This window comes from Mustela putorius, unplaced genomic scaffold (assembly GCF_011764305.1).
Source record: "Mustela putorius furo isolate JIRA1106 unplaced genomic scaffold, ASM1176430v1.1 tig00000589_pilon_pilon_pilon, whole genome shotgun sequence".
Lineage (NCBI taxonomy): Eukaryota > Metazoa > Chordata > Mammalia > Carnivora > Mustelidae > Mustela > Mustela putorius.
In genome coordinates this window covers 1,891,235-1,903,764 of record NW_025421425.1, presented here as the reverse complement: position 1 = coordinate 1,903,764, position 12,530 = coordinate 1,891,235, and the positions used below count along the sequence as shown (strand labels likewise).

The following is a 12,530-nucleotide window of genomic DNA, read 5'->3' as shown; positions in this document are numbered from 1 at the left end:
TATGTGAATTATAAGGAGGAAGTAAATTTTGTAAATCACTGTGTTAAGTCACCACCAGAAAAATGAGAATCCACTGAACCCAGGGAAGACCCTCCTCCTGATTGCTTAATTGTTAACATTATCCAAATCTGTGCTGTGGTAGGGTCTGTGATTATCAAATTGTGTTTCATAGCAGGCAGAAAGAATAGATTTTTAAAATTGGTATTACCTGCTTAATCATAGCAAGACCACACTCAGATTAGTGGATAATTGAGGAAGGATATTATTTCACAAAGAGAAACTTCTATATTATCATTTAATCTGTGCAGAGGGAGACTTAAGTGTACAGAGATTAGTATTAATGATGACAGAAAATTGGAATTTAAGGTTTCCCTTATGTTTCCTTTTCTAAATTGATTTTGGTTGCAATTTAAAATATGTTGGAGGGCAAAAAAAATATATGTTGGACCAATTTCACTCTATCCGAATACCTGCAAAGCCTCGGGTTCCATTGCTGGATATTCTTTCCTTTTCTCACACTTTGAAGAAGGACTGCAGATTTCTGTGTGTATCCTTTGCGATCAACAGCAGTGGGATACAGACACATGGATGTGGGGTTTGCCTAACTTCTCCCAAAAGCGTCGTCATTAAACATGTCTTGGGAGGACCCATGGTCATCATTATCCCATCGATCAACTGTATTTAATCGTTCTCCCAAGGAGGCTGCACTAGTTACACCCAGAGTAGCAAATCCAGTCTTCCTTCTTTTAGAATCTTCTAGAATACCCAACGTTTGGATATTCCCTGCAACAAGGCACAGGGAATTATGCATCTTTTCTGAAATTCTATTCTCTCTTCTTTCATCCAATAAAGAGCCGCCATAAATAATCCCTAATATTCTTTGCAGATCTGACATGATGTGGTTCAGTATTAAATTTACTGTATTGAATTTAAAAAGTCAAGTTCATGTTTTTTTCACACATTCTGAATTAGTGAGATTCCCTTTATTTCCTGGTCACAGACCTTATTCTTCATCTTATCCGTTTATCCCACAAATGTCCACAAAAGGATATTAGTTGATGGTGGGTAAATGGAATAATATTTTCTACTGTAGGAAAGACATTATGAAGTTTATGTAATACTCAATTCTGAATAACAATATCTTTCTAAAGATGAGAAGCTTCATTCATTTTCCTCATTGCTATTCATGCAGCAAATGCTTGTAGAATATCCCCATATATATGGACACACAAATATCCATTCCTGGATGCAGGGAATGGGGCCAATGTCCCAAAACCACATGAAGTGAGAGACCATGAAGCCTGGTCCAGCAGCTGGGGAAACAAGGCGAAGAAAAATAATCTGCACCCTCTAGAAATTGATAAATTTATGTCTGGAGAAAGTCAGCTCAAGGAAGAGAAAGAGAAACCAGGTGCTGGCCAGCCTTGTTTCAGAAAAGCCTGGAATGCTCAGTCTTAGCCAAAGAGATCTGGCTCCTAGGATGAGAGAGAGAACTATTCAAAATCGGACCAGGGCGGAAATGACACTAAGGTTTTTATTTTTGTTTTTTAATATTTCATTTATTCACTTGCAAGGGAGAGAAAGAGAGTGAGAGCAAGAGCCCACGAGCAGGAGGAGGGACAGAGGAACAGGGAGAATCAGACTCCCCGCGCAGAGCAGGGAGCCCAACACGGGGCTCGATCCAGGGACTCGAGGATCAGGACCCGAGCCAAAGGCAGACACTTCACTGACTGAGCCACCAGGAGCCCCTGACACTGTGGGTTTCAAGACCACATATTCACCTTCTTCATTCATGTCTCCAATCCAGCAGTTGCAACCAGCATACGTGCAGACACATAGATACCTGCCCAGTAGACCCATAGATCCATAGATCTCCCAGACCACATGTCCTCTGGGCGGAGGATAGCCAGTCAGCCTACCCAGGGTATTCTGTGCAGTTCAGAACGGATGAAACTTCTCATGCCGGTAGGGTAGCCTGATGCTGTGTAAACTCTTCTTATAGCACAATAAAACTCTGAGCTGTCAGAGTGGGTATGTGAGAGGGAAAGAATAATTAAATGTTTAAGGGAGAACCCAGAAAAGTAATCTGTGTTTTTTTTCTAAAAAGTTCTTCTATGAGAATGTTTAAGAAAACTTTTGAGTTCAGTGAATGCAGCAATCAGCTCTAGTTTAGAGATCCCTGGTTTGGGCCCTAGGTACACCGTTCAGTGCCTGGTTTTGAGCAAATCACTCCTCAGGCTCCCGTTCCTAGATGTGAAAAGTGGAAGCACAACCCTGCCTTTCTCTATCACCTGCAGCTGTTATACTCTAAGACACCGAAAGTGACAAAAGCCCGCTTCGAGCTCACTTTCACAAAAGCTGGAAATGTATGGGTTCATTTAAATGTCAAGGCCAACAGGAAGTGAAAGCTGGCTCTGAGCCCTGGTCTGACTATCTCTTCTCTGAGCCCTGCTTCTCTCAGGCAGGTTCAGGTCTGCCTCTCATGGTGGCAAAACGGCTGCCGGTCGCGCCAGGCAAACATCCCATCTCGGGCAGAAAGGGACGTTTGCCCAGCCTGCTCCAGCAAAAGTTCTGGGATTACTTCTGACTTTGCCAAATTTGGGCGACATGCTCATTTCTGAACAGATCGGCCCTGGTCAGCTGAATGGAAATGTTAGTTGTCACACCTGGGTCTTGTGTTTATTTTTGCATTTATAGATGCAAGTCCCAAATAAGACACAGAAACAAAGATGGAGGAGAGGTGGTTCCTCCCAAGGAAGTCAGGGTAAAGGTGGGGAGTGATGAATGCTGAGCAGGCAAAAAACAGAAGTTGTACAAGCCTCATGGTAAACCATGGAAAGGAATCTGCACTCTCACTGAGTGTTAACACAGAAGGCTGTGGTCCTGAATGGTTAAGGACACACATAGGATTCGAAGTCAGACTGTGGTCCACATCTTGGAAATGCTACTTTTTACTTGCATGACGGAGGGCAGTTTCCAATCCTCTGTGTACCCCAACTTCATTATCTCTAAAGTGGAGATAATATTGATTTTGTAGAGTTGTTAAGAGGGCAAAAGAGACTATGTCTGTCAACTGTTTAGCATTTTAAGTACTAAACACATGGCAAAGATTCTGCCCCTTCCCCAAAGCCCCTGGCCTCAGATTCTTTCACTGTGAATGTTTTCCATTCCCTGAGAGACAGATAATTCCCATGCTATTTAAATTGCTCTGGTGCATAGAAAATAAGAAAAGCTGACAATTTCTAGATAAATCCAACATGTATAATCAAATTTATCACATAGAGCACCAGAAAAATCTACAGACCAATCTGTCTTATAAATAAAGAAGCAAAATTTCTAAATGGAATAGCAAATAGAATCAGCCACGTATAAAGAGATTAGGGTACCATGACTAGTAGGGTTGACTTCAGGGAAGCAAGCGTTAGCTCACGTATTCTGCTTCATCAGGCTTCCACAAAGAGATGGCATCAGACGGGACAGGCAGGGTGACATGAATGCACAAAATATTCTGTTTCTTATTTATAGTGCTTGGACACTCCTTTCGACAACCTCTTTCCTACATAATCTTATCCAGTCTCATGACTTTAAATATCATCTGTACGCAAGTAAATTCCAAATGTGCATTTCCAGCCTTGGTGGCTCCCCAAATTCCAAATTTCTCCCTCACAGCTCCATAACACCTCAGAATATATCCATACCAGAGCTCTTTTTTTTATTTTTTAAGATTATTTATTTATTTATTTGACAGACAGAGATCACAAGTAGGCCCAGAGGCAGGCAGAGAGAGAGAGAGAGGAGGGAAGCAGGCTCCTGGCTGAGCAGAGAACCCGATGTGGGGCTTGATCCCAGGACCCTGGGACCATGACCTGAGCCAAAGGCAGAGGCTTAACCCACTGAGCCACCCAGGCACCCCCACACCAGAGCTCTTGACATGAACCTTCCACCAACCTCCTCCTGGAAACATGGCGCCGTCACTCCGCAGTGGATCGAGGCGGTGATCCAAGAGTCATTCTCATTTCTCCCTTTTCTCATCAGAGCATCTGAAACATCTGTTGGTTCTGTCTTCAAAATACATGACAAGTCCTGATACTTCTTTCCACCCCCTGTACCACCAATCTAATTTAGGCCAACAATATCCTTTGCCTGGTCTACGGCAGTGGCCTTCAGACTGGTTTTCCTGCCTCCGCTCTTGCCCTTTCCTGACCCCCAAGTCTGTCATCCAGAGTAAATGTCGTTGCTTTTGGTTTAACAACAGCCAGAGTAAATGTTTTAGCCATAGATCTGATTACACACACACGTACCCAGACCTGACGAGGGTTTCCTGTCACACAAAGGATGCTGCTCGTTCTTACCGTGACCCAGAGTTCTCGGTGATCTGGCCCTCTCTGCCCGCCCTTCTCCTCTCCCTGGGTTCTTCGCCTTGCTCGCGCTGTTCCGGCAGCCGCACAGGGTGACCCTCTGCTGTTCCGGAGCACTTCGAGCTCTTTTTTTTGACTCAAGAGGGCATTGGCATCTGCTGCCCTCTCCACTTGGAATGTTCATCCCCTGGATATGAAGAGATGATTCCTTCTCGCCTAGATCGCTTTTCAATGTCCACCCCCTCTTGGGTGGAATCTGCCTTCCCGGGCTGTGCTCTCTAGGACAGCATCCCTCTACCGTGTGACCTGGAAGTATTTACTTCTCTGCTTGTTTAATCCTCATCTCCCCCACCAAACTGCCAAACTGTAATCTCCCCGATGGCAGAGACTCTGTCTGTCTCATTCATTACTCTGTCCTCGTGCTTGAATAGTGCCTAGTCCATAAGACATACAGTCCACACGAGATGACATGCGGGTAAAAGGCGGACGGGAGGAGAGAGAGAGAGAGCAAGGTCCGGAGACGACGGGGGAGGGAGGCGGGAGGGAGGCATCTGAAGGTCCGCAGCTGGAGACCGAATAGGGTCTAGACCAAAGAGGGCTAGAGATGCTTTTGTGGGGAAACAGGTGCAGCCTCTCTAGCTGGCCTTTCCACACTGTCACCGACAAGGGATTCTTGTGTGTAGAGCATGCTGAGTTCTTTACGTGTCGGACTTGAATTCAGTGTAGTATCCCCTTACCCCCGGATTCTCTTTGCTGCCATGCACGTAGATTCCAGCATGTCGAGAAGAGTCCGGAAAAGCCCCGGAATCCGTGACCGGGTTGCACGGACGGAGGGGAGGCACGAGTAAACAGGGCTGACCCGAACAGCACAGACAAAAACTCAGCGTCCGAAAGAGCTCCTGCTCATTCGAGTGGGGAGAAACAAATGAGCGGATTAAAGAATGATCAGTCCGAAAGCGTCTGCAGCGTTTTAACCAAAAGAGTCTGGAGGCAATAAATTCCTCCTAGGCTTCCCCAGGGCTGAACTCCATTTCAGGGAAGGTTCGGCAAGGGCGTCTCCACAGGTCTGCTCAGGGTCTGCTTCTCTCTTACTCGGACGATCTTATTAAATACACAATAATGTTAATACGCGCACATTCTCCTTACAGCAGGAATTGTTTCCTACATAACCAAGTGGGAAGAGCCGCTTGGGGAAGGTATTAAAACTATCACTCACTCGCATGATGGCTCTAAGCTCAAAGTAAATGTCCTGGTGCCCCGTGAAAGCAGAAAGCAGAAAGATGATCATTGCAGCCTTCTACCTGGTGAAAGGCTCGCCACTGTCAATCCAACTGCTCCGGAAAACCTCGCACTTTCTTTGGAGGAGCTGAATGATTTGAATATAAATAAGCAGCTCTTTCCGCCTGTCAGTTACCTCCAGAAATATTTAGTGTTGTCTCTTTAATGATCGCTCATTACAGAGGAGTGCGAGTGAGCGGATTTAATCAGGGTAATACGGGGTAATCATCATGTGAATTTCTCCACATCGGGACTGGTTCCATCTGTTCCAAGCCATTTGTCCATGTAAAACTGTCACCATTCCGTGCCGATGACTGACAGGTGAGGCCAGACGTGCGCGTTTCTCAGCTCAGACCCAGAAACTCTCTGACGTGTCCTTCTCACCGAAACAAATGGCTTAAAAGACGCAAATCGGTTCTGTTTTGAGGACCTTTTTCTCTTTCGTTGGTCTGATGGGTGGCTCATTCCCAACACTTAGCTCACCCTGGCTTAGCACAAGAGCGTGGCCGAAGCCGTGGTTATCCTGACTGATGCGGTGGGGTGTGGGGGGAAGGCCGGGGAGCACCACCTCGAGGTGCTCCACATCACCACCGGCTCGCAGCACCCCCCCCCCCACCCCCGGCATAGCGGCCACACAAACGCCGGGCTCCCAGGAACAGACACCGTTTATTCTGCCTTCCTCCGTGTCAGAGGGCGGCGTGGTGGCCCTTGTCAGCAGCCCCTGTGTGCGCTCACGGAAGAGATGGAGATGGAAATTACTTAATGAAAAAAGAAACGTAGCTTAAGCCTCATGAATTTTTATGTTTTCCTCCATGGATGTCCGCGTCAGAAGACCTCCGTGAGCGAAAGCTCTCTGTGAAGGGTGGCCTCTACTCCCAGGGCTAGTTCTAACAAACATGATCACAGAACGTTTGAGAACCACGGCCCCACAAGGTGCTCAACTCCAGAAGACAAAAAGCCGTCAATAAACACGAGGAGACACACTTAGGTCCTTTAAGGCTCTGCGCTCCAGCGCATTTCCTTTGCTTGTTTGCTGTCCACGCTGAAAGACCAAACTGTGGTTTTAGACTCAGAATCGAATTCTTTCCACGTTACCCCTTGCGTCACCATGACTTGTTTGCAATAGCAAAGTGCCCAGACCACGCTGAAGGGCGCAGTACGTGAGGGTCGCGACCGTGTTGGGCAACAGAGAAGAGCTAGATGGCGGGCCTGAGGCCTGACGTCTCCAGGAACAGCTGGAAAATAAAAATTCCCTTTTAAGGTGACTTTGTAATATTTATTTCTCTTTGCCTCTGTGATGAAAAGCCTTATGTAACCGGCTTTGGTTCTGCTTCACAGAAGTCCCATATGCCAAACACCAAAGGAATGAATGGGGCCGGGGATGAGGAGAAATCCCGGAGCTGCGGAGCTGCGTGCCAGCGGCCCCAGGGGAGGGGCGCAGGCACGGGGCTTGGATGGAGAACCCCGGGCGGTCGTAGAGGGATCCCGGCTTCATCGTCCTGTAGGGTGAGGCCCTTCTGTGTTGCTTTTCCAGCCTCCAGAATGGAAAGCCCGAAGCACTTTTTAGTACTTTTTCCTTTGCCCCTGAGGGAGAGAAACAAGACTGACCCTGATTCTCATGCTCGAATCTGGATCTTTGTCGACAGAAGCCGCTCAGGAGTGGCCTCCCTCGGTGTCTCTTTCCTGACGGTCCGGCTCGTCCCCTTCGTCTCACTGAAGCTGAGACAAGAACAAAGCAGAGTCCCGCAATGACAGACATGACCTGTTCAGGGAAGAATGAAGAAGTAACCTGGAGATTTACGCTCAGCACTAGCATTTCGGTAGGGTTTCTTTTCCAGTTTTCTAATAGGGAGACTCATTCTACGTATCCTTCATGACACCTTTGGACAAAATGAAATGTTTCCATAAGGACCCGTCTCGTTAAGGCAGCGGGGGGTCTGCTGGGAACATATGGTCAGGTGCTAAGCTGGAAAAGCTTCAATCTCCACCCCCAAATATGAAATAGATTGTTCCCCACTTTGTGCCCTGGTCGTGAACTGTCCGAAACCTAATGAGGTTTTAGGTCACACTGTACCCGTGGCTGGCCCTTAAGTCTCTGAGCACCTTGAGAACAAAGACCATGTTCCACTCACTGTTACCCTCCCAGGATCTAGGACCGTGGTGGTCAACTGGGGTGAGTTTTGCCATCAGGGAGCGCTTGGCAACGTCTGGGAGCACGGCTGGTTGGCACACCGGAAGAGTGGGCAGAGCTACCCCCATCTAGTGGGTATAGGCCGGGGAAGATGGACATCTCACATCACACAGGACACCCCCCTCCCCACAAAGAATTACCCAACCCAAAATGTCAACAGTGTGGAGACTGAGAAAACCAGGCTTAGTTTAACACACGGCACAGTCTACATGTTAATAAATTCCAATGTAATTTTCCCAAAAATAGTCTGTTAGACAAGTGTAACAAAAAACTGAATCAGGTACTTGTTCTCCTACTACTTTCCCCCTCAAACAACCAGCTCATGCCATAAAAATCTCATGTATTGAGAAAAGAACAGGAAAAAGGTTCCAAAGCCAGCGTCATCCCACAGATGATTGCAGGTGTGTATGTTGCTAAGTGAGTCTCTCCCGGGCTTTTGCTTCCTTTAGACTGTGGACCGACTGTGTCCACATCTATGTCAGCCTAATTCCTTTGTCTCTGTCTTTTGTGACCCTTTCTGTTCCTCACATATATTTTATCACATAACTGCTTTTAAGTTTTTGGCGGTCCTGAATCACTGAATTACTGTGGACTGGACAAGTACGACTCGGCTGTCCTGTGTTGCCGACCATTCTATGCAGCTAGAGCACAAGGGATCATTTCGCAGACATGTCTTTTCAAAGGATGCCCCACTAACATGAAGCAGAATTACACCTGTGGGCCGGGAGCTCAGTCGCCGTGGGGGAGATGAGGGATTGAGAAGCATCCACTGGTCATGCGGTGAAGGCGCCCTTCTCCCAGCCCTGAAAGAGTCTGGTTCCACCATTTGCTTATGAGGACGTTGGACGCTAAGTAGACCTGGAAAATGCAAAAGCTGTCACCAAGAAGCAAATCATCGCTGGGCTATCTCTCTCTTATTTGACTGCCTTGGAACCAAATTGACAGCACGCTGATATAAACAAACAGACACCACCTTCCGGCTTGACCGTCTTTATCATCAGAGTCCTGCTCCCCTAAGAACTTCTAGTCTAGTTGAAGAAAAATAGAAAGCTCAAATAATCCAAACTGCCCCCAAACCTATAAATACATCCATTTTTAAAGTAACTGATAATTTTTCTTCCCAAAATGCTAGAGTTTTACCTTATTATCCATTGCCTTTTTTCGACAGTACAATTTCTCATCGGGGTTTTAGCAAACGGCCTCATCCTGGTTGTGAACGGCACCGAGTTGATCCAACAGAGAAAGATGGTTCCGTTGGCTCTTCTTCTTTCCTGCCTAGCGATGGCCCGGATCTGTCTGCAATTGGTCATCTTCTACATCAACCTGGCTATCCTCCTCTGGATCGAAGTCCCTCTACTTATTGAGAATTTTTCAATCTTCTTGTTTGTAAATGAATTGGGACTGTGGTTTGCCTCGTGGCTCGGCGTTTTCTATTGTGCCAAGATCGCCCCCATAGCTCACCCACTCTTCTTCTGGTTGAAGATGAGGATATCGAAGCTGGTGCCGTGGCTGATCCTAGGGTCCCTGCTGTACACATCCGCCCCCTCTATCTTCTACAACAAACATATATGGGTTTTTTCCCAACAAGTTTTTTTGGGTTTTTTCTCCCCAAACACAACAACCCAAATCAAAGAGAAGTCTGCCTTACAGATCGCCTTTCTTGTGAGGTTATCATTGCCACTACTCATCTTCCTCGCGTCTTCCCTGCTTTTGCTATTTTCCCTGGGGAGACACACCTGGCAGATGAGAAACACGGCCATGGGCACCAGGGTCCCTAGCACAGGTGTCCACGTGAGATCGCTGCTGTCGGTTCTGTCCTTCCTGGTCCTCTGCGTCTCCCACTACATGACAGCCGCTTTGCTCTCTTCTCAGATTTTTAAGCTCAGGAGTCTCATGTTTTTGTTCTGTGTCTGGGTGTTTGGGTCCTTTCCTTCTGGACACTCTATGATCTTAATTTTAGGCAGTCCTAAACTGAAACAAAATGCAAAGAAGTTCCTCCTCCGCGGGAAATGCTGCGAGTGAGACAGAGCTTGGATCCATGCGAAGAAGCCGCAGTTCCCCACCGTGAGGCTGCCTGCCGTCCCTCTGTCGCTCAGACAAAGCCACCTGCGCGTGAACACACAGAACATCACCTAAACATCACGTTTGTCCAACGTGAGGCATTTTTATAGATTCACTCCTTTTTCAAAAGGTTAAATTGATTTCCGAAGAGCGACACACACGGGTGGGTTCCATCAGTGTTGATAACCTGGTTGTGATATTATACTCTCGCTTGGAAGCTGTTTCCTCCCTGGGAAAGAGCGGGTGAGTGGCACAGGGGTCTATCTGTGTTATTTCTCACAACTGCCTGTGAATCAACAATAATCTCAAAATAAAAAGTTTAAAGTAAAAGGAAAGGGTGTTTGAACTTGTAATGGCCAAAGGATGCAGGAATCCCGTGGGGTCTATGGGCTTCTGACACCTCATCTTAGATGATCTAACCTGAAAGGACTGGCTGCCCCTTTCTTGTCTACTTGCAGATTATTTTTGCTCTGTTTGTTAGAGTCACGGACAATGGAACCATTCTTCCTCATCAGATCTGAGAGGAAGCTGAGGACAAGTCGGCTTTCTCTGTCTGCGTGATTTTGCTCACCGACCCCACACAGCTGAGATGCTAGATGCCAGGTTGACGTGTCCCAGCAACTGCTAAAAAGATTTTTTTTAATTAATTTTTTTTTTTAAAGCAGATGGAAGAGGAATCCAGGGCTGGATTTTCCATTTCCCCTAACTGGACACACTGACCAGAAAATAGCTTGCAAAGATGCTTCATTTTTGCATTTGTGTGCTGGGCTTTGGGACCTTTTCAACTGACAGTAAAAAATTAGGACTCCTACCACACTGCCTGTCTTCCCAGTGAAGCAATGTCTGTAGGAAGGTAGGCTGGGGGTGTTTCCATCTGCTTCAAGTCACAGATGCATTTTCTGTTTGTTTGATGATTTTAGATGCTAAGATGTGTGGTGTGGTGTGTGTGTGTGTGTGTGTGTGTGTGTGTGTGTATTTCTAAAACAGCTTCAGAACCCCTAGCTTCCAGTGAAGTGAAGATGTTCCTCTGTTTGGCTAGAACTTGATGGTCACGTGTGATGATAGAAAGCCTCTTTGGGTTTGGGTTTGCCAATTGCTGGCAATATAGATTCCAATACTAGCCCAAGACATGCTGGCTTGGTGGCACCAAACTAACAGAGGTCTTTGCTTCAGAAGATGCAGGAAAGCGTTTATCTTCTTGGGTTTGGGGACTGAGCTCTGAGGCTACTCTTCCTCTGCCCATGCATCGCATCCTTCCTTCCCCGGAGCAAATTACCAGCTTCCATCTTCCCTCTATTTCATTTTCCTTCGTCCCAGCAGGTGGGAAGGTGCATAACCAGTCATACCCACAGACATCCGGCTCTGGGAACAGCGGTTGTGTCCTGCAGGTGATGATTGCCCCCACTTTGAGAAGGGACAGTGAAGAGTTACTTTTACTTTCTGTGCATCTTCAGTTCAGGTGCTGGATCTTTGAATCACAGTGTGTGTACCAGCAGGAGGATAGAGAGAGAGTGGGAGTGATTTCAAACAGTTGGGAAGAAATTCATAAATACACAACTCTTGTGTGATTTTTCCCCCCTCATATACCAAATTCTGATTCCATTTCATGCAACTTCTGCTTTAATAATGCTAGTTAATGAGATGAATATTAAGGTACAACTGTTTGTATACCTAAAAGTTACCAAGCAGTTCTAAAGAAGAGAAGGCAGGCTAAAGAAAACTATTCTAGAAACATATTCACAGTCTGCTTTCCTTGAAACATTTCTTCCAAAAATGTGGTCTAGATATCACTTTGGTGGATATTGTGTAGGATGGTAATTACTCCATTGGAGAAGCAAAACAGACTCAGCCTTTGATCTGTCCCTAGCAGCTCTTGTCTGGACTCCTTAGCCTGGACAGATGCCTTTTGTCCTGCCCATCTAGCCTGGGGTAGAATGGGGTTAGCCTCTGGAGAGACACAGATTCTTCCTCTACACTAGGCCTGCATCGGTAGGGATGGACTGGCCATTGTGGCCCCTGGGAGACTTGACTGGGGTTCACATGCCCATGGGTTGGGGCAGAGAGCTGTGAACCACGGGGCACAGTGCTATGCATGCTTTATCCCCTGTGGTCTCCCATTTGGAGGAGATCGGACACCCCTGCTCAGTCAAGGACAAGGGAGGATGGGTCACCAGGCAGGGTCTTACTGAGAAGGAAGCCAGCATAGCACCCCATTCCATTTCAGACAGGGGCTCAGTAAGCAGCCCCAGACCAGAATGTCAGGCTTGCTGCATCATGTCCTATTGCCCTTTCTGACATGGACTGCTTCGGTGCCCGCGCTACGGCGATTCTCCATGTCTTCCGATGACTAAACATGGTGGCCAACTGAGAAGGCTAAATCTGGGCACTTCTATTAACACATCTTTTAAAGTATAAAAGCTATAGCAGTTTGAATATTCAAAAAATAAACCCAACAGTTTGAAAGGTCTCACAAATTACAAACACCTTTTAAATCCTCAGTCACTCACTCATTCAAATATAATAACGGCTTGAAGATAGAATAATCTGGACCTGAAAGCGCTGGGAGTACGTTAGCATTTAAAGTCTGCCAGTCTTCAGGCTGATGATCACCCATTCCAGAAAGATCTTACACCGTGTCATAT

The 12,530-nt window shown here is 46.6% G+C and overlaps 1 protein-coding gene across 1 annotated transcript; it reads left to right on the top strand.

Moving 5' to 3' along the window:
• Positions 1 to 8,952: 8,952 nt before the first annotated feature.
• Positions 8,953 to 9,916, top strand: TAS2R1 (taste 2 receptor member 1). Its single transcript, XM_045082042.1, has one exon. It carries the CDS (start codon positions 8,953 to 8,955, stop codon positions 9,847 to 9,849), a length of 897 nt encoding a protein of 298 aa, XP_044937977.1. The 3' UTR covers positions 9,850 to 9,916.
• The last annotated feature ends 2,614 nt before the right edge of the window (positions 9,917 to 12,530 follow it).